The sequence below is a fragment of the Narcine bancroftii genome, chromosome 3 (assembly GCF_036971445.1).
Source record: "Narcine bancroftii isolate sNarBan1 chromosome 3, sNarBan1.hap1, whole genome shotgun sequence".
Classification (NCBI taxonomy): Eukaryota; Metazoa; Chordata; class Chondrichthyes; order Torpediniformes; family Narcinidae; genus Narcine; species Narcine bancroftii.
The window spans coordinates 101,760,512-101,786,560 of record NC_091471.1 but is presented as its reverse complement, the minus strand read 5'-3'; the positions used below and the strand labels follow the sequence as shown (position 1 = coordinate 101,786,560).

At 40.4% G+C, this 26,049-nt stretch overlaps 1 protein-coding gene across 7 annotated transcripts in view; it reads right to left on the bottom strand.

Moving 5' to 3' along the window:
• Positions 1–26,049, bottom strand: part of lnx1 (ligand of numb-protein X 1) — a 282,074-nt gene that overhangs the window by 187,511 nt on the left and 68,514 nt on the right. For 4 of the 7 annotated variants that reach the window (XM_069924659.1, XM_069924660.1, XM_069924661.1 and 1 more), the window contains 2 exons: positions 21,356–21,476; positions 1,851–2,318 (listed from right to left, as the gene is read on the bottom strand). In XM_069924659.1, coding sequence (XP_069780760.1) covers positions 1,851–2,215 — 365 coding nt within the window. In that variant the 5' untranslated portion in view covers positions 2,216–2,318; positions 21,356–21,476. The remainder of the gene's footprint in view (positions 1–1,850; positions 2,319–21,355; positions 21,477–26,049) is intronic. The other 3 variants (XM_069924664.1, XM_069924663.1, XM_069924662.1) reach the window with 2 other exon arrangements.

Here is a 26,049-nt window from a genome sequence, read left to right as displayed (position 1 = left end):
CCAAGTTGTCTACCCAAGCTAGTCCCATTTGCATTCGTTCAGCCTATATCCCTCTAAACCTTTTACACCCACGCACAGGCCTAAATGCTTTAAAATGTTATAATGGTGTCCGCCACCATCTATTCCCCTCTGGCAACTCATTCCATATACCTAGCACTTAGTGCATAAAAAGTGTTCTGGTGCCCTTTAAATCTTTTCCCTCTCACTTCAAATCTATGTCCTTTAGTTTTTGATTCCCCTACTTCAGGAAAAAGACTACAAGGATTTACGTTTTCCCTGCATCTCATGATTTTCTAAACTTCTATAAAGTCCCCCTCATTTTTCGATGCGCCAGAGTGAAATGTCCCAGCCTATCTAAGCTCTCCTAGTTCAAACCTATTAGTCAGAGTTATGGAGTACAGAACAGGTCCTTCGGCCATCTCATCATGCTTACTCAGATTACCTTCCTCACTCTCCACTGTATGAGCAACTTTAATATCATCCACAAGCCTCTTAATCATCATCCCAAACCATGAGATCCCAAACAACAATGATCACATCATCATTACCTGTGGCACAACATTGATTGCAGTCCTCCAATATGAATAACAACCCTGAATTATCACCCTCTGACACCAACCACCAAGCCAATTCTGTATTGAATTGGCCAATTCCCCCAGAACCTCCTGAACCAGCCTACCACATGGGGCCTAGTCAAAGACCTTACTTAAGTCCATTTAGAAACCATCTACTTTTCCATCAATATTCTATATTCTTGGTCGCTCTTCAAAATTCATCTTGATATGGAATTCAAATGTTAACATTCAAAAGCTGTATGTATTGATGACAAAAATAAAATCATATTGTAACGTAGATTTGCTTGATCACAATATACAATGAGCTAAAAAGAGTTTAATTCTGCAAGATATAAAAGATTATATTCTTCCAAGGCAAACATTAAAGGTAAGTTAAGGTCTGGATTTTAGCTTCAATACATACATCATGATGGAGTGGTCAAAGTAATACATGAATGGATCTTTAGGAACTTAACAGTTATTTAAACACTATAAAAAAATGTTAGAAGGCAAACTAGAGAAATTATTAACATCGAGTCTGAAGGCCTTGAGACACTTGATAAAGACACCTTTTTGTGTGCTTGCCTTCATTGGTAAGGGCATAGAGTACAGGAGTTCAAACATCATGTTACAGCTTAACAAGACATTGGTAAGACCACACTTGGCGTACTTTGGGCACATTTGGTTGTCAAGGAAAGATATCATTAAGCTGGAAAGGGCACAAAAGAGATTGATGATGACGTTGTCAGTGCTGAAGGGATGGAATTACAAGGAGATACTGAATTAGCTGAGACAGGGACCATTTTCCCTGGAGGTTGAGAGGAGACCTTGCATACAAAATCATGAGGGATATTGATATGGTACAGGGTAGAGAAGTCAACAGCTAGAGGGCATAGGTTTAAGGGGAAATTTCAAAGAGACTCAAGGGACAGTGATTTCCACACACAGAGTACAATGTATATGGAAAAAAACTGCCAGAAGATGTTAAAGCAAGTACAATTACAACTTTTGAAAGAATGTGTAGACAGGTACATGGACAGGGAATAGTTAGAGAGATATAGGCCAGATGGAACAAGTTCAGGTAAACAGCTTGGTTGAGATGGATAGGGTTGGACCCAAAGGGCCTGTTTCCACATTGTACAACTCTGTAACAAGTTTCTAATGTTGCTTTATGATTTTGTGAATGGAAGTCATCACTTTAATCAAACAAAAAGAGTTTCTAGGAGACAAAATCAAGAACACATTTGTTTCATTATGAATGTTTTGATGTTCTTCTCTAAAGCTAAGTGGACTTACCTGCGATGTAGATGCATTTCAAGGTCACAGCGCTGCAAGACTTCACTACAATGTTCCTTAAATGGGCAGAGGACCAATACTTTATCCAGCAATTTATGCACCAACAGGCTCGACTTCTTGCACACCATTAGACACAAGGGCTTACGATCCATGGGACAGAAATCTTGGGCAAGTAGGAAGTTAGTAATGCACAAAGTGCAGTAAGTGTGGCCACATGGTGTATCCATTGGTTCCACTAAGGGCTGGAGGCAAATGTCACATATTAGATCATCATCTATTTCATCCTGATAATTATACGAATGGTTTTCCTGAGGCATGTGCGATTGTCCACAGCAAATACAAAGGGTCAGCTCAGAAAGATCCATTTCCACTCCTTTGGTTTATAGTCCAGCAACATTCAATGAAAGCAAGTTCCAAATGAATATTTATCAATTTTCCAGATGATAAACTTTCAGGCAGCTTCCACAACTGAAAGAAAATAGATAGATATTTAAACAAGGCAAGTTCTCTTTCAATGGTTTGCAATGTAAATATTAGGGAATTTAAGTCTGTCAAAATTAAAAGTACAGTGAAAGTCATATCACTGTACATTTTAGAGATTTCCCATGAGCACCTTGACCATACAAGTAATGTACTCAAAATGAATTCAAAGATTTGATGGAAACAGGGCCATCTCAAAATTTGATTTCACCTTCAATTAGTTTCTCTTTTGCCCATGGCCAATTTAAGCATTCCATGAGAGCTCGAGCACAATATCTGCACCAAAAGAACAATGTAGTTAATATATTATCAATTATCACAGTATATAGGATTCAATTATAATACCATCAACTGTAATGGAGGATAAATATTTGGGAGAATTTGGTAAAATTACACACATTTTAAAACAGATCTTATTTGAAAGACTGAAAAATTCATATTCAGTAACATTATAGGATGGTTGGAGACTTTCATGCACATTTCACAAGTAGGTGCTAATTGAAATGCCGTCATGAAATGAATAGACCATTGTTTGGAATTGGAGACAGGGTGGATGGTTGGATAACTACAAGGCTTCTGACCTTTCTGCAAAGTGCTCACAGAAAGGTCACTCCTGGGTTTTGTTTATCTAAGACAACAGTTTGACCAAGAGAAGGATAACTCCTGTTGTTTGCTGAAGAAGATGGGGGTTTTTGCAAGTGAGAGAGTCACATGGCTCTCCGGTAGTTGGCAGTTGGAGAGAAAGAGAAGACTAGTTCAACAAGCTCTCTCAGCTAGTGTGTGTGACACTGAAAAAGCAGCTGAACAGTGCAAGCCAGGAAGCTGGTTTGAAACAGAAAGCTCCAGAGCAGTGGATGGAAGTGCTATCTGTCTGATGTTTCTCTTAGAATAAGTGGAACAGAAAGAAACTCTGTAGTAGCCTGAAAGAAAGAGGCTACTTTCTGGAAAACCCAGATGAGGAAAGTTTAATCAGCGAGACCTTGAGGTGACTAATGGTGTTACCTCAGTTGTGGACATCCTGGAACAACAAATCTCTCTCTGAAAATCCTACAAGAACCTTCCTGAACGGTAAACATTTACCTTTTGAGCACCAAAGCCTGGTGAACCTTATACATGTTAAATTCTGTGCACAGTCTAAGAATTGCTTGCATCCAGAGAACTTGGAAGAAGGAGAAGTGAGATTGAACTGTGAACCAAAGAACTTTCCTTAAATTTACACAGACATTACATATATGAGCGCTTAGAATTAGAAGGGGGTTAATTTGGGTTAGTTAAGTAAAGAGATAAGTTAAAGTTTGATTCTATTTTCATGTTGAAAGATAATTAAAAACAACTTTTGTTAAAGTAAATACTTGTCTTGGTGAATGTCTATTGCTGCTGGGTTTTGGGGTCCTTTGGGCTCGAAACACTACAGGCCAGTTCATTTCTGCTTCAGAGAATGATGAAAAGAATGACTTTCTTGAGAAAGCCTAGAATAGAGACAAATGATGTGGGGAAGGAAAGAGATGGTGAGGAGGAAGCAAAGGAGCAGGAAGATAGAATTAGAGTGTTGCTGATTTAATTAAAAAACCCTTCTCTTGTTCCAATGATCTCAGCCGAGAGCTAGCCGACAGATTACCAACTTTTTAAATAGTAGCTCAATCCTGGAGTCGAACACTCACAATGTCCAATACCCCGTTTGCATTCAGGCTGCTTATTGCTAACCTAGGCCCCTCCCGGGTATTCTCGTAACAATGAAATGGTAATCTTAGCAGGATAAGGCACCGTATAGAGTGAGGTAATGTGCAGCAGGTACCGATGAGAGCTTGCATTAAGCAGTCAGCCACTCTGAACTGAGGTGTGGGGCTTCAGGGAAGCATCATGATATGAGAGTGTGAGCTGGGTACGAGCAGTGGCTGCTTCACATACTGAAGAATTGCTCAGATTCCACTCACCTTGATGGAAGTGATAATAGCTGTGCCCCCATCTGTTTGTTTGCCTGCACAGCTGTCTCATGCCCAGAAATCAAAGAGATTAAGATGAACAGAAAGTACCATATCAAAGGTTACCAAAATTTAAAAAAATAAAGGCAACATAACAATGTGGATAGAAGATTGTCTGACTCGTAGAAAACAGCATGTATAAACAGGTCTTTTCCTGCCTGACAAGATGTAGTGAGTGGTGTGCCACAGAGATCAGCGATGTGTTTAACTTTTTACAGTTTATATCAGTAGTTCTCAACCTTTTTGCCCCTACTCTCATACCACCTTAGTTAACTCCTTACCAACCACAGCACACCTCTCTCCAACTGCCATATGGCATAATATGGTTGGAGGATAAGGTGGAAACTAAGTTGTGAAGAGAACTCCATGAAGCCTTAAGTGAATGGGAAAGAGCCTGGTAATTAAAGTATAATGTGGGAAATGTGAATTTTTCTATATTAGGAGGATTAAAACAAGCACATACAGTATATACACCATTTTGGATAATGTTGAGGGGGGACAAACTACCAGGCACAAGGCGTGGAGTTCAGGTCTCTGACACGGAGTCTGGTCCTGTGGCTAAGAAGGGAAGGGAAGGGAGGAGAAGAGGCAAGCTGCAGAGTTGGAGGATTCCATAGTTAGGGGGATAGATAAGAGGTTCTGTGGAAGAGATCGAGTATCCTGGATGGTATGTTCCCTCCCTGGTGCCAGGGTCTGAGATATCTCAGATAAAATTCACCTCATTCTCAGGAGGGAGGGTGAGCAGCTAGATATCATGATTCATTTAGGAACCAACGACATGGGAAAGAAAGTTGAGGAGGTCATGCAAGGAGAGTTCAGAGAATTAGGTGCTAGAATGAAGAACAGGACCTCCAGATTGCGATCTCAGGATTGCTACCCATGCCACGGGCTAGTGAGTTAGAAATAGGAGGATAATGCAGGTTAACATGTGGCTACAGACCTGGTGCATGAGGCTAAAGACCTAGTACATGAGGCAGAGCTTCAGGTTTCTGGCTCTCTTCCAGGGAAGGTGGGACCTGTTCTGACTGAATGGTTTGCATCTGAACCGGATGAGGACTAATATCCCTGTGGGAAGGTTTGCTAGTGATGCTCTGCTGGGCTAAAAATAGATTTGGAGAGGGATGGGAACCAGAGTTGCCAGAGCAGATAGAAAAGTGGAGGGAAAAGATGATGTGAAAATTGCATGCACTGTTAGAAGTCAACGGGTTGCACGTGATGAAAATTTACTAAAGTGCATTTGTTTCAATGCAAGGAGTATTGCAGGAAAGGCAGACGAGATTAGAGTGTAGATTGGCACATTGAATAAGACATTATTGCTGTTAGTAAGACTTTGATATAGGAGGGGCAGGGCTGGCAGCTCAATGTTCTGGGCTTCCATTGCTTTGCATGCTATGGAATGGGGGGGTTGAAAAGGGGAGGAGTGGCATTGCTTGTCAGGAAAAATATCACAGCTAAGCTCAGGAATTACAAACCAGAGGGCTTTATGGGTGGAGATGAGGAATGGGAAAGGTATGACCAGACTCATGCAGTTGTATTATAGACCACACAATAGTCAGCTGCAGGAAACAGCTGAGATAGTGGGGGATTTTAATTTTCTACATACTGTCTGTATTGTAAAAGGGCTGGATGGCTTGAAGTTCAAATGTGTTCAGGAAAGTTTTCTAAATCAATATATTGAGGAACCAAATAGAGAGAGTGCAATATTGGATCTTGTTTTAGGGAATGAGACAGGAGAGGTGACAGAAGTAGGTGTAGGGGAACATTTTGGATCCAGTGATCATAATGCCATTAGTTTCAAGCTAATTATGAAATAGGATAGGTCCGGGCCTTGGGTTGAAATTCTAAATTGGAAAAAGGTTAATTTTGAGGAAATGAACCAAGGATCTGGAATGTATGGATTGGAATAATTTCTTTTCAAGCAAGGATGTGCAAGGTAAGTGGAGGACCTTCAAAGATGAAATTTTGAGAGTACAGAGTTTGAATGTTCCTGTCCATATTTAAGGGAAGGATAGCAGGTATAGAGAACCTTGGTTTTCGAGGGGTATTAGGAAATCTGGTTCAGAAGAGAGAGGTGTATAGAAAATATAGGCAACATGGAGAAAATTAGGTACTTGAGGAGTATAAAAATGCAAGAAAAACCTCAAAATATAAATCAGGAAGGCAAAAAAATAGACTGACAATGTGAAGGAAAATCCTTAGAGCTTCTACAAGTATGTCAAGAGCAAAAGGATAGTACAGGACAAAACTGGTCCTCTTGAAGATCAGAGTGGTCAACATTGTACAGAGCCAAAACACTTGGGGGAGATCTTAAATGTGTTTTTTTTTTAAATCAGTATTCACTCAGGAAACCGGCACAAACATGGGAAGTAAGGAAAACTATCAGTGAGGTCATGGAACCGATACAGATTAAAGAGGAGGAAGTGTCTTAAAGAAAACAAGGGTGGATAAATCCCCAAGGCCTGACAAGATATTCCCTCAGACCTTGAGGGAGGCTAGTTTAGAAATTTCAGGGGTTTTGGCAAAAATAATTAAAGTGTCCTTAGACACGGGTATGGTGCCGAAGGACTGAAGGCAGCTCATGTTGTTCTGTTATTTAAAAAAGGCTTCAAATGTAATCCTGGAAATGATAGGCCTGTAAGCCTGATGGCAGTAGTAGGTAAATCATTAGAAGGTGTTCAAAGAGATCGGATAATACAACTATTTAGATAGTGTTAGGTCTGCTTTGTTCATGAATGAGTGAGACAAACACCAGGCTGAGTCGAAATCAGGGTTCTTTGTTCTTTATTACCGGATTGTAACACTTGCGACTAAACATGTTAGTCGGAGAATGCATTCTGCCGTTATCAGCAAAATGGTGATTTTTTATACCCTTGGATATGTGCTTAGAACATCATCATATCATTACTTGTCCAATGACTAAAACTGTTGCTATCCTTTCCCTGCTAGCTTCCTGCCTCTCAATCCATCAATGTCTCTCTTATCTTGTAAGTACAAGGATGCATTCACATCTTGTTACAGCCCTGTACATTCCCATCTCATGATGTTTTACCTAACAGGAGTACAAGGACACCTCCCCTTCTTGTTACTGCCCTGTACAGGGTAATTCCCTACACATTCCCATCTCATGATGTTTTACCTTACAATAGCCAGAAACTGATTTGGGACAGTTAATATGGCATTGTGTGTGGTAGGTCATGTTTAACCAATCTTATTAAGTTTTTTGAGGAGGTTACCAGGAAAGTTGATGAAGGAATGGCTATGGATGTTGTCTATATAGACTTTAGTAAAGCCTTTGACAAGGTCGCACATGGGAGATTAGTCAAGAAGATTCAAACGCTAGGTATTCATGATGAAGGAGTAAATTGAATTCAAAAATGGCAGAATAGAAGAAGCCAGAGAGTAGTGGTGGATGATTACTTCTCAGACTGGTGACCTTTGATTACTGGTGTACCTCTGGGGCCATTGTTGTTTGTTATCTATATCAATGATCAGGATGATAATATGGTAAATTGGATCATCAGGTTTTCCGATGACACTAAGATTGGAGGCATTGTGGACAGCAAAGAAGGTTTTCAAAGCTTGCAGAGGGATCTGGGCCAGCTGGAAAAATGGTAGATGGAATTTAATGCAGTCAAGTGTAAGGTGTTGCAATTTGGAAGTGCAAACCAAGAAAGGACACACACGGTGAATAGTAGGGCATTGTGGAATGTGGTAGAACAGAAGGATCTTGGAATACAGTTATACAATTCCTTGAAAGTGGTGTCACGGGTGAATAGGGATGTAAAAAAAAGCTTTTGCATAATGGCCTTCATAAATTGAAGTATTGAGTATAGGAACTGAGATGTTATGGTAAAGTTTAAATAAGACTGAGGCTAAATTTGAGTACTGTGTGCAGTTTTGGACATCTAACTACAGGGAAGATATCAATAAGATAGAAAGATGTTGCCTGGACTTCAGGAACTGAATTACACAGAAAGGTTAAGGAGGTTAGGACTTTATTCCCTGGAGCATAGAAGATGAAGGGGAGATTTGATAGAGGTATTTAAAATTATGAGGGGGAAAGACAGAGTAAATGCAGATAGGTTTTTTCTACTGAGGGTAGGTGAGATACAAACCAGAGGACATGGGTTAAGAGTGAAAGGGGAAAAGTTTAGGTGGGAACACGAGGGGGAACTTCTTCACACAGAAAGTGGTGGAAGTATGGAATGAGCTGCTATCTGAAGTGGTGAACGTTGGCTCAATCTTAACATTTAAAACCATTTTGGACAAGTACATGGATAGGAGACTATGGACTAGGTACAGACCAGTGGGGCCAGGTCAAAAAAAGGTTCAACACAGACTAGAAGTGCCAAAGGGGTCTTTTACCTGTGCTGTAGTGTCCTATGGTTCTATATCTGAAGAGTGAAAGAATGCAGAGATATCAAGATATTCCAGTAGTATGATTCACAAAGGATGTGGTCCAGATATAACAAATTATGAAAGCTAACCAAGTAAATTTTCTTGCTTACAGAAATGAACACATCAGAAATGTTATATTTTAGACATATGGCTATATTGTATCATATCTGATGTGCTGTATGTCGTATTGGTCTCTTCATTTTAGGAAGTATGCAACTCAGAGAAGTTTCATTGGACCAGTTCCTGGAATGGGCAGGTAGTCATATGACAAAAACTTGATCAGGCTTGGCTTGCATTTGCTGAGTGAAAAGTGAGTTGGTTGAAACACACAAGATCCTCGAATGCTTTGACAAAGTGGATGGGAGAACGTCCTGTGGGAGATTCTCGGAGTAGAAGTCGCTGTTTAAAATTAAGGAGTTGCTCACATAATGTACAATTTATTTCCTTTGCAAAAGATGGAATCATTGGAATTGGTTTTCAGAAAGTATAGTGAAACAGATCTTTTAATATTTTTAAGGTATCAGTAGATACAAGTTACTAGGGGTAGGCGAGAATACAGAGTCAAGACATTCACCTACACCAAAGAGTAGTTTACACGACTGAACATATTTGGATGCAAATTGTTAGCGAACACAGCTAAAATCCAAGTTGTTACAATGAGAACATGCTAATTCCACACAAACAGCCCCAAAGTCAAGATGAAACCCAATGGATTAAAACCATAAGGTAACAGCATCTCTGAACAACAAAGACAATCAGAAATTGAAGACAAAATGGTTTGCATCTGCTACTTTGCTTCAGAGGACAATTCTCCAGACAAGTTAGTCTCAATGTGAATATCTTCTATTGTCTCTTAATTTAATTCAATTAGTTATAATATACATTTGTATATTTAGATAATAAATAATATTTCTAAATATTATTGTAAAATACATTGTTTTTTTCATATTTTGCATCAAATGTGTACGTTTCATCTAGTGCAGGTGGGAAGTTTTCAATGGAAAATGAAGTAAACAACATAGTTTCACCTGCACAGGTTGAGACAGATTCAGGCATTTGCTTTTCAGGGAGCATCCTAGCAACCAATATAAAAGCAAAATCCAGTTTTACATGCAACTATCAGTTAATAAATCAGGATTGAGACAAGATATTAATGGGCGTGATCCAACACAAACCTTTCAGGCAGATCCTTTTGGACTTGGGGTCTAGACAAGCCTAGTGCAGTTACTCCACTGAGAAAAGCATTGAGCTAGATTTAAAGGGCCATTATTAATACAATTGTTGAAATAGAAAGGTTGTTGGTATAATTTTAAATACTTTTTTTCCTTTCTCATTCCCCTATGATTTTTCATTTTGGCAGGTGGCACATGCATAATGATGTTGCCCCACCCATTGTACTGCATGAGTAAACTGCCTGCAAATGACAACGAGTTATTGACATATATTGTAATATTAGTCTAGAATGTGCCAAACTTTTATTCTGTCTAGTCCCAATGACCTGCACCTGGACCATAGCCCTCCACACCACTCTCATCCATGTACCAATTCAAAATTTTCTTGAATGTCAAGTATTTGGACCACATTTCCACTCGAGTGCAGAGTCCAATTTGACCTCCCAGGGTAGAAAGCCCCAAGTAAAATGCTACTTATTGCTCTATTGACCCACATTATTAAAATAAATAAACTGAGAATAAGTAATGCTCTTGTTACTGGGATCTTGGTTAGTGCAGAAAAAAATGCCACATTCCAAAAGATACTTTACTGATCATACCTCAGCAGTGCAATGTCTCATTTGGGACACTCAAGTCACCAAAGAAACAGCACAAATGCAAATTATCAATCAAATTTGCCAATGCATCCAATAATATGTTTGCATAAAACTATATATTTTTAGTTTTTATATACTTGTGAATAGTCATGGTGTTTCTTCTTGAGCCCATAAAATTTGATTTCCTTTTCCAAAGCAAAACTAATGAATTAAAAGTGCATTGGTCAGTGAATCAGGGAACAGGCACAATAGAAACTTCATAAAGTAAGTAGACCAGTGGTTCTCATCCCTTTTCTTTCCATTCACATACTACTTTAAATATTCCCCATGCCATAGGTGCTCTGTGCTCAGTAAGGGATTACATAAGGTGGCATGTGGGTGGAAAGAAAAACTTTGAAAACCACGGTCTTAATTGTACCTAATTGACTCGTTATGTACATGGTTTCATAATGCCAAAGGAAATGGGCCAATTGCAATTTTTCTCAAGCAAAATATTTCAGTAATAATTGGGTCTAGATCAGTGATTCTCAACCTTCTCTTCCCACTCACATACCACCTTAAACAATCCCTTACTAATCACAGAGCACCGATGGCATAGGGATTACTTAAAGTGGTGTGTGAGTGGAAAGAAAGATTGAGAACCACTGAGGTAGATTAAAGGGATTAAAAAATGAAAGTCTGCAGTTACCATGGTTGAAGTAAAAATAAAATGCAGGAGAAACTCAGCAGGTCAAACAGTGTACTTTATATAGCATGTATAAAGATGTATAACCAACATTTTGGGCTTGAGCCTTTCATCAAGACTAAATGGATTAATATTCAAAAGTAAAGAGCAAATTTAAACTGAAACAATTAAGATTCCACTAGAAACAAGCAAAAGGTTATAAAATGTCAGCAACATGTTCGAATATGAATACAAATTTGCAAGATTAAACAGCAAAAAGTTGTAAGTTGATCACTTTAACTTATCTGCACAAGGTGTCAGAAACAAGTTTGTCCAAATGAACTGCTTATTCTTATAAGCAGGATTTCCTACTCCAGTGAAAACACAGCGCTCAATAGAAAGCACACAACACAATCGTGTTGTTCAATGCTTTCAATAAAGAAAATTGCTTAAAATGATATTCCTGAAATATCAGTCAAAATCTCAAATCCTTTCATACATCTGAAATCCTCATGAATTCTGGCCACACCCTAAATATCCAAAATACACTTCACAGATGTTCCTGTGAAATTTAAATGCAGTGGGAAGAAATGTGTTTAAGACCACCTTTTTCACACGGAAAGGCATTATCATGTTATTTGTATACAATGTAATGTTTCCATAAACATAGGTCAAGTAACTCTTCCCCGTTTTCAGCCAAGTCCAATTTCCCAATGAATTTACCCACCCCATGAGCAATTTCAATTACATACTACATACTAATCTCCTTTCAATGTTCAGATTTATTGTCAGAGTACATAACACCACATACAACCCCCAGTTTTTTTCCTGTGGGCCAGGCAGAATTTCTGCTTATTGCTCACTGTACTCAAAATAAATCCATATGCAAATGAGAAATGTAAACAAAGAAGGAAGTGCAAACTGTGCAATACAGAAAATAAATAGAATAATAAATAATGAGCAAACTAAGAGTCCTTCAATGGGTCTCTGATTGAGTTTGTTGTTGAGGAATCTGATGGCCGAGGGGTAGCAGCTGTTCCTGAACCTGGTGGTGTGAGTCTTGTGGCACCGATACTTCTTCCTGATGGCAGCAGTGAGAACAAAGTACGTCCTAGGTGGTGTAGTTCCTTGATGATAACTGCTGCTCTCTGACAGCAGTGTTCCATGTAGATTTTCTTGATGGTGGGGAGAGTTTTGCCTGTGAAGTACTGAGCAATACCCACTACCTTTTGCAGGGCTTTCCATTCAAAGGTTCTGGGGCTGTTATCCCATACAAACTTTGAATTGAATGCCTTCAAGAATGTAAGATATGCTCATTTGTGCAAACCATTTAACCCTGTAACAAAATTTCTATTTGATGAAGATCTCAGCAAACAGGTGAAAGATTTGAATAAGCAGCAGAAGGCAGCAGCTGGTGTAGTCAGGGGTTCGAGAACACAGGCAAGAGAACCTGTTATGTTTCACCCTATCGCAGGTATGTGGGGGAATTTAAGCAGGTTATCCTAGGCGGTTTCCCGCTCCAAGTGGCAACAGCCAGCAGGTCTTTTTTAGGGCAATGTTCTCTGTGGAAACAGTGGCAGTAGAATTTTCCTGCTCAAAGTGCTTCGCAGAGATGGGCCCAGAATGCACCAGCCCGCAGTCTAGGTGGGTCGAGGAAGTGAATGCTACACAATTACAGTTGTGTACATTTGATAATTACAAGGCTTTAAAAGTTGGCAGTCAATTAACACTATTCTATGATAGATGGTGTAATATTACCACTGATGCATCTATTCAGCAGACAGTGAAGGGGTATAAAATCGAATGTGATTCTCAGAAATCCCCCTTTGATAAGGAGGAAGGGTCTACATACATACATACCAGACCAAAAATGCTGAGATCATGGCATTAAAAAAGAAAAACATTATTGAACGTTATAGCCATGAAAGACATGAGTTTGTATCAAACATCTTCACATGACCCAAAAGAAGTGGCGGTACCAGAGTGATACTGGATCTATTGGATCTTAGCAAATATGTTTTGTACAGGCATTTTAAAATGGATAACATATATTCTGTGATGCCTATGTTACATAAGGGCTATTACATAGCCTCAATAGATTTGCAAGACGCATATTATTCGGTTGTGATCTGCCCAAAGCACAGGAAGTTATTGAAATTTTCCTGGAAGGGAGAGCTATGGCAGTACAAGGCTTTGCCAAATGGGCTGAGCTCGGCACCCAGGGCATTTACCAAGTTACTGAAGCAGGTGTTTGCTAGGCTCAGGAAAGAGGGGCACATGGTAATGGGTTACCTTGATAATACTCTTATCATGGGCAGATCGTTTGAAGAAACAAAAAGGGTAATAGCAGCCACCTCGAGATTATTGAGCCACGTGTGGTTTCTTATACATCCCGAGAAATCAGTGTTGGTGCCTACCAAGTGGTTAAAATTCCTCAGCTTCATTATTGATACAGAAGCCATGAAAGTTACCCTGCCACAGGATAAAGCAGCAGAGATTAGGACTACCTGCAGAGGGCTCATGACAGAGTATCATCCCTCCATAAGAAAGGTGACCAGGTTGATGGGGAAACTGGTGGCGGCTTTCCCAGCGGTACAAATATGGCCCACTATATTATAGGTTCCTGGAAAGGGACAAAATATCAGCTCTTAAGGAAGAGGGGATATTTTGACAGGCTAACTAATTAGGCCAGACCCAACCTGGTATGGTGAATCGACATTATCTCGCAGGCTTATGCGAGGATTGAGCTCAGAAAGGTGGATCTGGAGATCAGGTCAGACACCAGCGGCAAAGGTTGGGGAGACACGGATCTAAAGGTTTCTACTAGGGGCAGATGGATGGACATAGAGCTCAGGGAGGCCTGTAGATCAGGCATCAATTATTTGGAAATGCTAGCGGGGTTTCTAGCACTAACGTCTTTCTGTGCGAGGAAAGTTGACACTTCAGCAGTGGCCTACCTCAATAATAATACTTCAAATTAGCCATTGAGACTTGGCACTGGTGCATTCAAAGGAACATTTGGGTTACTGCCGCCTACCTGCCGAGTCGGATCAATATACAGGCGGATCTGATGTCCAAGAAATTCAATGATAGCACTGAATCCACTCTGGGTAAGAAATATTTTAGACTGCTAGCAGATACCTTTGGCATGCCGGAGATAGATCCAGGCTTAATGCCCAGGTTCCGAGGTTCATGTTGTGGCTGGTGGATCCCCAAGTGAGGCCAATTATGCCTTTACCCTAGACAGGTAAAAATATAACTTTTATGCATTCCCTCTGTTCGCCTGGGTGACTAAATACCTGAATAAGATACAAGAAGACGGTGCCTCAGGATTGCTGGTAGTCTCAAATTGGCCTTCTCAATGTTGGTGTCCTGTACTCCTTAGGTATTCACAAAAAGCAGAGGTCTGCTAATCCAACCAGTGTCAAAGATATCTCATCTATTGTCTCACTTAAGTCTGTTAGGTTGCAGGATTGGGGAGCGAGGATCGATATAAACGCTCTGCAGCCTAGAACTCTGGACATCCTGTGGGCATCTTGGAGAAAGTCTACTCAGAAACAGTAAGCTTCCTATGTGGGGAAAAGGAAAAAGTACTGTGCCCAAATCGGACTGAATGAACAGTCAGCCTCTATCGGAGGTGTACTGAGTTTTCTAACCAATATGTTCTATGTGCAGGGGGCCAGCTACAGTGTGTGGTGAATACAGCAAAGAGGGCACTGGCTGCTTTCTTGACTCTCCAGGACTCTGAGCATGAGATGATGAACCACCCACTGATTAAAATATTTATGAAAGGAGTGTTCCACTTGCATCCTCCGGTACCCTGATATAAGAATATTTGGGGCATAAAGATTATTTTTGACTATCTAAGGCTACTGTCACCAACTTCCAGTTTGGATTTACGTAGCCTGTCCTATAAGATGATAATGTTGGTGGCCTTGACATCAGCCCAGACGATACAAATTTCATATCACATTCAAATGGACTATATCCGTTGGGAGGAGGACTGTGTAAGCATTCAAGTTACAGACCTAACAGGCAAAGAAGAATTGGGACAGAATTTTCATTGTATGCATAAGGAGAAGATGAAAGATTATGTGTTGGATTGTTTAAAGATACATAAGTTGTATGTGCAAAACATATCAGACTAAATGAGAAATACCTCTTTATATGCTATAAGAAACCGCATCATTGCAGATATTAGCCAGATGGTTGTGGGAGGTCATGAGAGTGAGTGGAGTGGATATTTCTTAGTTTGGGTCCCATTCAACTAGAGTGGCGGCAACCTCGGTAGCCAATAGAGCCGAGGTCCCTATATGGGATATCCTCCACCAGGCAGGATGCAGTAATGAGAGAACCTTTAATATGTTCCACAACAAACCTTTAAATTCAAAAGGGCTGAGTTTCATGGCTTCCAATCTACATGCGGCAGATTGAATAAGGCCACAGGAAGGGGACACATTGAACTGATTATGATCTGTTGATTATAATTTCTGGATTATGGTCCACTCAAAGGGGATAAGCTACTGAGCTACAAACTCTCATGTTGGCGAACCAATGTACATTGTGAAGAATAATGAAGAGTTAAACAAGCACTTACCTGTGTGAAGTTTGATGATTATTATTTGAGCAATGTGAGTTGGTGAGTCAACATGCCCACCTCTCCCTCCCTTCCTTCCTTCCTTTTTCTTGTTTATGGATAAAGGTATTTTGGTTGCAATAAATATGTTAATTCACAGGTTCATGTTATGGTTGGTTCATTTAAATTAGCTCATTTCAGTTCAGTGGCTTATCCCCTCCAGACTGCAAAGGAAAAAGCATCATATAATTCAAAAGCTAGAGGTGTAGCTATATGAATTAATAAAAATGTACCAATCAAAATAGAGGAGGAAATAATAGATCCAGCAGGGAGGTATGTAATGATAAAGTGTCAGATATATTCAGAATTTTGGAATTTGCTCAATATATATGCAACTAATGAAGAGGATCAAAAGTTAATGCAAGATTTTTTTTGAAGATTGTAGATACGCTAGCGAATATATTGATAGGAGGGGATTTTAACCTTATTTTGGATCCAATGTTGGATAAAACTGGACAAAAGACTAGCAAAAAGAATAAAGTGGCCAAATTTATGGTTAAATAAATGCAGGAAATGAAACTTATGGATATATGGAGGAGGCAGCACCCAAGAGGGAAGGAATACTCATATTATTCGAGTAGGCATAAAACATACTCAAGGATTAATATGTTTTTGTTGTCGGCCCATATTCAAGAGAGAGTTAGGAAAACTGAATATAAAGCTAGATTGCTATCTGATCATTCACCCCTGTTATTAGCAATAGAACAGGAGGACATCCCACCAAGAACATATAGATGGAGATTAAACTCCATGCTACTTAAAAGGCAGGAATTTAGAGAGTTTATTGAATGCCAAATTAAAACATATTTTGAAATAAATAGAAAGCCTCTACTTCCTCAGGAGTTTGCAGAGGAGCTAGTGGAGTTGTTCAAGTGAACCGGTACGGACTTGAAGGGCCGACATGGCCTGTTTTCGTGCTGTAAACGGTTATATGGAAAGGCTACGCATGCGCGGATGGGATCTCACGATGACTCACCAAATCCCATTGCTCGAATAATAATCATCAAACTTCACACAGGTAAGTGCTCCTTTAATGTTCCATTTCCTTTGGAGTTATGTAACTGTGCACATAACGAGTCAATTAAGTAAGATTAAAACAGTGGTTTTCAAACTTTTTCTTTCCACCCACATACCACCTTAAGCAATCCCTTACTAATCACAGAGCACCTATGGCATAGGGAATACTTAAAGTGGTATGTGAATGGAAAGAAAAAGGTTGAGAATCCATTGGTCTGCAGGGAAAGTATGCAAAATATCCTTAACACCATTACACAGGGACTAGAGATTGGTGTGAGAGAAATGTCTGATTCAATGAACAGAGAAACATATAGTTGGGATAAAGAGTTGTCACATTTGAGCACTGCTGAAATGCAATTAGAGTTATAAACAGGGTTTTAAGCTAGACATGGAGGGAAATTCATGTCTAATAAACAAAGAAAAAAATGAGAGACCAGTAGCATCAGGTAGCAAAGAGATGAATGAAAATGAAAACATGGCCAAAGAGGAATAAAATGCAAGGCACAAGCATGAAGCAGAAATTCAAATCCAAACCAAGTACAAATTGCAATACATTAAGAACCAAAGGTTTTTATCTGAAAGCACACAGGATTTGTGTTAAAATAGCCAATTTGATTTAATAGTTATAAAATAGATAATTTTCTGGCTAGATTAATGCAATTAAGATAATGCCCAAAGTTCTATTTTCCATCTAAATCTCTGTTATCTGGATTTCAAGCAACTAGCAAAAAAATTTGCAAAAAATAAATAGGATAAAAAAAATATAAAAGCTTTTAAAATGGTACCCCTAGTGATTAATTTGCCAATCCACGCAATACGCAATCTCAAGTAACCGAAAAATGCACTTATCCTGCATCTACCAATCTCCATTGGTGCAGGATACTGAGGGGTTTTACAGCGCTTGACGTCCTGCTTTGCGGAAACAGCCAAAGTGTTTGGCCTGGAAGTCAGCCTGAAGAAAACTGAGGTCCTCCATCAGCCAGCTCCCCACCATGACTACCAGCCCCCCCACATCTCCATCGGGCACACAAAACTCAAAACGGTCAACCAGTTTACCTATCTCGGCTGCACCATATCATCAGATGCAAGAATCGACAATGAGATAGACAACAGACTCGCCAAGGCAAATAGCGCCTTTGGAAGACTACACAAAAGAGTCTGGAAAAACAACCAACTGAAAAACCTCACAAAGATAAGCGTATACAGAGCCGTTGTCATACCCACACTCCTGTTCGGCTCCGAATCATGGGTCCTCTACCGGCATCACCTACGGCTCCTAGAACGCTTCCACCAGCGTTGTCTCCGCTCCATCCTCAACATCCATTGGAGCGCTTTCATCCCTAACGTCGAAGTACTCGAGATGGCAGAGGTCGACAGCATCGAGTCCACGCTGCTGAAGATCCAGCTGCGCTGGGTGGGTCACGTCTCCAGAATGGAGGACCATCGCCTTCCCAAGATCGTGTTATATGGCGAGCTCTCCACTGGCCACCGTGACAGAGGTGCACCAAAGAAAAGGTACAAGGACTGCCTAAAGAAATCTCTTGGTGCCTGCCACATTGACCACCGCCAGCGGGCTGATATCGCCTCAAACCATGCATCTTGGCGCCTCACAGTTTTGCGGGCAGCAACCTCCTTTGAAGAAGACCGCAGAGCCCACCTCACTGACAAAAGGCAAAGGAGGAAAAACCCAACACCCAACCCCAACCAACCATTTTTCCCCTGCAGCCTCTGCAACCGTGTCTGCCTGTCCCGCATCGGACTTGTCAGCCACAAACGAGCCTGCAGCTGACGTGGACTTTTACCCCCTCCATAAATCTTCGTCCGCGAAGCCAAGCCAAAAAGAGAGAGAAATATTTGGAGGAGCAGTTGAGTAAAAGTTATCTACATTTGCCAATGACAAACAATGGGTAGAGAGCAAGCTCTCACAAGGATATTTGGAATCTAACAGTATAAACTGGTAAATGAGTTGAGCAAGTGAGTGAAAACTTGGCAAGTAGAAAGTTTAATTTAAAGTGCAGGTCAATGTCATAGGAGGAATTAAAAAGCAAAGTATCCAAATAGAGAGAGGACAAATGGAGTTGTATGCAGAGGGATCCAGGTATTCTTGTGCATGAAATATAAGGTGAACATGCAGGTGAAGCTAATAATTGACACAGCAAGTGCTTGTTGGCCTTTATTGCTAGGGAGTTCACCCATTTTATTCCTAATGGGTGGAGTTTAAGAACAGTGAATCAATTGTACTAGATAATACTTGGAGTATTGTGTACCATTATGGTGAGACAGAATTGTAGGAGTTCTGGTTGGGGAATGGTCAGTACAGTGACTGGTTACTCAAATATTAGTTCATCATGTGCTGTCCTAGTATAAAGACAATGACTTGGTTGCTATCTATTTTCTTTTATTTCTCCAGCATCAGCTCCCAATAATGATAACAAGCATTTCAAAGTTCAAATGTGTTGTCAGAGTACATACATGACATCACACAAGACCTTGAGATTATTTTTGTGCAGGCCAGGCAGAATTTCTACTTATCCTCCTGTGTTGAAATTATACAAATTGCATTTTGTATACATTTATTTGAGTCAATTTTAGACTACCAATAATTGGTAATTTGGCCTCGCCCGCAGGAGAAAGAATCTCAGGGCTGTATGTGATGTCATGCATTCTGACAATAAATCTGAATGCCTCCAGCCACTCAGTACAATAGGATTCCTCCAGGGTGTGCCCAGCAGCCAAATCATTGCTTCAGCATCTGATAACTTGCTATTACATCTGTAACAACATTGCTCTTTCTTTATGAAGTTGGAGCACACAAACCACAGAACTCCTATTGGCATGAGCCCTGTAGTCAGTGGACAGCCCTTATTCCATGGTGGGTAAAACACACAAAGCAGAATAAACTATCAAAGAACAAAAGCATCTCCAATTCAGCCAGCATTCTAAGCATTCATTGAAATGATGCACAGGTCTCCAACTGACCAGTACAAGGCAGAGCTAACAGGCACCATAGTCAAAGCAAGAGGTAGTCAATAGAGCCTGCAGCATGTTGAAACTTGCAATCTGAGCAAAATGTTATTTCTCAAAGAAAACAAAGTGAGAACTCTGACTTTGAGAGAGTCCATTGCAATCAGATTCTCACATCAGAGCTCTACTTAGTGTGGATGGAGCTATGGATTGACAATCATCCTGAAAAAGACAAGAGTTTTGTACCCATCGGCCCATGACTCAAGCTACGAAGAACCAACTGTCCTCATTGATGACACTCGTCTCAATGCTGCCAACAGGTTTTGCCACCTGGGCAGCACAATAACAGCCTCAGCTTCTCTAGCTGTGAAGATTGAGTCAAGAACCAGAAAGGCCTGCTTTGCCTTTGGTCAGCTGAAAGATTGGGCATGGTCACAGAACATCAGGTTGACCATCAAGTGCAAGGTATACATGGCCATTATATATGGATGCAAGACATGGTCCCCATATCAGAGTCACTTATGTCAACTTGACTAACCGCAATAGCGTCATTCTCTGGTGAAGATCACCTAGTGGATACCATGGTTTTTTTAAATTGTATATTAAATATTTGGAAGAGCAGTAGAGTGCAAGTAATCTATATTTGCTAATGACATACAAGGTCTCCAATATCGAGGTTCTTTATTGAGCCGGAATGCCAGCAGTTTCAGTCTTGGTGATGTCAGCCCATCTGCCCTGGGAAGAACAAGTGGTCAGAATGCCTAACAGAAGACTGCCCAAGGACATCTTGTATGGCCAACTATCCAGTGGTACCAGAAAACGAGGAGGCCAGCGACTACAGTACAAAGATGTTCTGCACAGGAGCCTCAAGAAAGCTGACATTGCCCCATCAATATGGGAGGATCTGGCTCAAGATCGCTCGCAGTGGAGGGACCCCATCAGAAAACGTGTGGACGCTGATGAGAAAAAGCTCAAAGGCAACAGAGAAAAGGCACAGGAAGCACCACAACAAAGGTTCTACCCCTGTTGCCCCTCCAAGCGTCACCTGCCAAGTACGTGGCGAGCAGGGCCTGTCAAAGATTGGCCTGTACAACCACTCCAGGACACACATATCAAACCCCATAAACTGACTGAAAAGAACCATCATCATCGTACGGGATGGATAGCCAGAAGAAGGAAACCCCTCTCAGCAACCTACAAGGAGTTGAATACAAGTGACCCCAGCATTATAGACAGTTGCTCTCTCAAAAAATGACGAATTTCTGTAACACAAAGCCACATCAGCTGTGCATGCATCAAGAAATATGAACTGATAAAAACTGACATTCTTAAAGCAAATTTTTAATACTCATCTTAGAACTTTTGTGAATTCTTGAAGACAAATTTCCACGATTTGAGGGTCACCTGTATATTTTTATTTTGTTTGCCCTTGGAAATGAATTTTCATGTACTCCAGTGCATTGAATTCCATTTGTCACTTCTCTGTACAACAGATTGATACTTTGCAGAAGTTTCCCTAAAACTGCAGCTAAAGCAATTAATTAACCATGGATTTACAAAGTTCTTTTTTAAACCAATGTGAAAATATCAAAATACCTGGTGAAATAGCTGTTAACTCACATCAGTAAACCAATATATGGACACTCAGGAAATTCCAGGAGTGAAGGAGTTCAGTTGAAATAAACTCTTTTCTTAAAGCTGTTCATCAAAGAGCTGCCTGGGAACAAGAGAGAAAAACAACAGACTGATGTAAATGTCAGACTGACAACAGGAGGTGCTTATGTGTTATGGAATAGGAGGGTGTGGCTAGACAGCAATTGGGAAGGAAATAGATCATGGAATAGGGAGGTTTGAGACTGCAGGTGGGAGTTGCCAATTTAAGTAGCAAAATAAGGTTCCTATTGGTATATCTGGTTGATTTACATTAATTTTGGGGATGGGGTTATGGGAGCATTGTTATATTTTAAAATTTGAATGCCTCCAAAATTTATTTTCTGTTTAGTTTTCCAAGTCAGAAGAAATCTATCCCACAGCTGTTAAATTCATGAAGCTATCCTGATATTGCTGACTTAACAATATAGGATCCAATGATATGCAACCTTTCAGCATGCAGAATAGGCCAAAAGAAGCACAGGGATGAAGGCTCTGAATGTTTTCAGGTTTTCCATTTTTATATAATTTTCTTTAAGCAGAGGTGAATCTTTATACACGTCGTCTGTGTGTTTAATCTTCATGTAGATTTTCACCACTCCTTGGAAAACAAGTTGTAATGGAGCATGATTGGATTTCTTTCACTAATGTGGGCTGGGAGTCATCATAATTAGGGATGATCCCGGAAAGTCTTAGTCATTTTGCTTGGAAGGAAATCGCAAGTACTCCATGTGTCATAGTATTACATTTTCAATCTAGTTCTGGAAACAGAATACGCAAGGCTTGAAACCATTGCAGAAAAAAGGGAGAGAAGTGCGCAACATCGAGATATTGGCATTGCTCTGCTATTTTAACAGTTGTTCATTCAAATATTGGAAATATAATTTTTTTATACTCCACATGATTTTCAATAAAACATCTTGTTGTCTGCTTTGCTGTTTCACATGATTTTTCTTTAAAAGATATAGTTTGGCACACAAGAAGAGCCGAAGGATCTGTTTTCTGTGCTGTCGTCTTCACTTTTTTTAAACCAAAGCAGTCACTTTGAGATAAAGACAACATTGTCAGCCAGTTGTGTCCACTCTGGCTTAGCAGTAGCACAACTACCTCAGATCAAAAGGTCAAGGCTTCAAGTCACATTCCAGTTAAACCAGCACAGAAATAGTATTGCACTTTTGGGAATGCCTTCTCTCAAAGAAGATATTAAAACTGATGTAAAAATTGCCTCGATATTATTCAAAGAGCAAGAAAGTCATCTCTCAATCGACAACATCAAAACATTTATCTGCTTTTTTAAAAAAATAATCAAAAGCAAAAATAACCTACATTCTTTACTTGCCAATCAATTTCTACAACAATTCAAATTAATTCACTGGCTGCGAGTTGCAAGAGATGCTATGAAAATAGAAAAAGGTTCATTTGTCTGAGACACTTTGTTTCTTTATTTCAGTGTTCACCAATTAACTTAAAAGTGATTTTAAATGATCATAATTAAAAATATAGCAATTCCTATGTCATTGGCTTAAGAGCCTATTCCTGTGCTGTTAGTTTCAATGTTTCCATATCTAGGGATTTTACTTTACACTATTTGGATGTGTGGTACAGTCCATAAGCTAGTTTGTAGGCAAGTTATGACAGTGTTGTGCAATTTGACAGATCTCTTCAGTTTGTTTCTGCATTCAGTTTGCCTGTAGCAACATTGACAAGCTTTTTACCATTGAACAATGATCAAAAAAACTATTCTCCGAGTTGGAACAGCTAACTTCAATACGAAAACGTGGAGAGTGATATATTCACATAAAATATCATTCAAATTCCAAACTAAAACCTGTCACTAGTGAGCCCTCTTAGTTTACTGCTTTTGCCATCATCTTAATAAAATTGAGATAAAACAAAACTCAAAACGGTCAACCAGTTTACCTATCTCAGCTGCACCATTTCCTCAGATGCAAGAATCGACAACGAGATAGACAACAGACTCGCCAAGGCAAATAGCGCCTTTGGAAGACTACACAAAAGAGTCTGGAAAAACAACCAACTGAAAAACCTCACAAAGATTAGAGTATACAGAGCCGTTGTCATACCCACACTCCTGTTCCGCTCCGAATCATGGGTCCTCTACTGGCATCACCTACGGCTCCTAGAACGCTTCCACCAGCGTTGTCTCCGCTCCATCCTCAACATTTATTGGAGCGACTTCATCACGAACATCGAAGTACTCGAGATGGCAGAGGCCGACAGCATCGAATCCATGCTGCTGAAGATCCAACTGCGCTGGGTAGGTCACGTCTCCAGAATGGAGGACCATCGCCTTCCCAAGATCGTGCTATATGCAGAGCTCTCCACTGGCCACCGAGACAGAGGTGCACCAAAGAGGTCTCCCTAAAGAAATCTCTTGGTGCCTGCCACATTGACCACTGCCAGTGGACTGATATCACCTCAAATTGTACATCTTGGCGCCTCACAGTTCGGCGGGCAGCAACCTCCTTTGAAGAAGACCGCAGAGCCCACCTCACTGACAAAAGACAAAGGAGGAAAAACCCAACACCTAACCCCAACCAACCAATTTTCCCTTGCAACTGCTGCAACCGTGTCTGCCTGTCCCGCATCGGACTTGTCAGCCACAAACGAGCCTGCAGCTGACGTGGACATTACCCCTCCGTTAATCTTCGTCCGCGAAGCCAAGCCAAAGAATAAAATTATTTTAAAAGCTGAAGATAAAAATACCGGAAATCCAAAAATCAAAACGCAACCTGCGAAAATGCCAGAAAAGTTCAGCATCTGTGGCAATCGGAATAAAGTTTCAGATCAAAAGACCTGTATCATATTTGAGAAAAGGCAAAAAAAATTTGGTCTAGGAAGAAGAAAAGGATGGGGTAGGCAATGTATGGAATGAAGTGAATTTCAGTTTTTGGTGAAAATAACATTGTCATTAAATGGGAAGGTAAATTCTTTTGACTGTGAAATGGTTTGTAAATGTTACAACATGATGTCGGCCTGGTTGAAGTCCCCTACAATGATTGGGAAAGCGTCATGGTGTGTTCTTGGTTCTTGATCCTCCAAAATATTCCGTATGGAATTTAAACTGGAGGTGGGAGAGGGTGTGATTAAGGAGATATTTGAAGAACTGGATCTGGTTGTGAGTATGGTCGGGTGAAGATTATTCCATGCTTTAATTGTGCAGGGGAAGAATGAATTGCTGTACACATCTGTTTTGGAAGATGGCATGACAAATTGGGTTGCGTGCCCATGTCTGCTCCTAGCAGGCTTGGGTTTGGTGTACATAGGAACATAGGAAGTAGGAACAGGAGTAGGCCAAAAATGGCCCATCGAGCCTGCTCTGCCATTCAATGTGTCCTAAATCTACTCCCCCGAATCTTGAGACTGTGTCCTCTCATTTTAGTTTCCCCGGCCACCTCAAAAAACCTTGCTACATCTATCCTATCCATACCCTTCATAATCCTATATGTTTCTATAAGATCTCCTCTCATTCTTCTGAACTCGAGCGAATACAATCCTAGACGATTTAATCTTTCATCATAATTCAACCCCTTCGTCCCAGGGATCAACCTAGTAAACCTCCTCTGGACCGTCTCCAAAGCCAGTATATCCTTCCTCAAATATGGAGACCAGAACTGGACACAGTACTCCAGGTGCAGTCTCACCAGTACCTTATACAGTTGCAACATTACCACCCTACTCCTAAATTCAATTCCTCTAGCGATGAAAGCCAACATTCCATTTGCCCTCTTAATAACCTGCTGCACCTGCAACCTAACTTTTTGCGATTCATGCACAAGCATTCCCAAATCCCTCTGCGCAACAGCATGCTGTAGTTTTTCACCCTTTAAATAATATTCAGCTCTTATTTTTCTTGCCAAAGTAGATAACCTCACACTTACTAACATTGTACTCCATCTGCCAGACCTTTGCCCACTCATCCAGCTCAACTATAGCCCTCTCTAGACTCTCCACATCCTCATTACAATTTGCTCTTCCACTCAATTTGGTGTCATCTGCAAACTTGGCTACACCACATTTTGTCCCCTCCTCCAAGTCATCAATGTAAATGATGAACAGTTGTGGGCCTAACACCGACCCCTGCGGCACCCCACTTACTACTCTCTGCCAACCTGAAAAACTCCCACTTTTCTCGACTCTGCCTCCTGTCAGACAATCAATTTTCAATCCAGGTCAATGTACTTCCCCGGACTCCACTTTCCTGTAACTTACTGATAAGTCTCTTGTGCGGCACCTTATCAAACGCTCTCTGGAAATCCAAATATACGACATCAACCTGTTCCCCTCTATCCACCGCACCCATTATATCCTCAAAGAATCCTAACAAGTTTATCAAACAAGATCTTCCCTTTCTAAAACCATGCTGCGTCTGCCTGATTGAACCTTTACGTTCCAAAAGTTTCATTATTTCATCTTTAATGATGGCTTCAAGCATTTTTCCAACTTCAGACGTCAAGCTAATTGGCCGATAATTTCCAGTCTTCTGCCTACATCCCTTCTTAAAAAGTGGCGTGACATTTGCTGTCTCCCAGTCTGCCGGGACCTGCCCAGAATCCAAGGGATTTTGGTATATGACCACCAATGCATCAACTATAACTTTTGCCATTTCCTTCAGAACC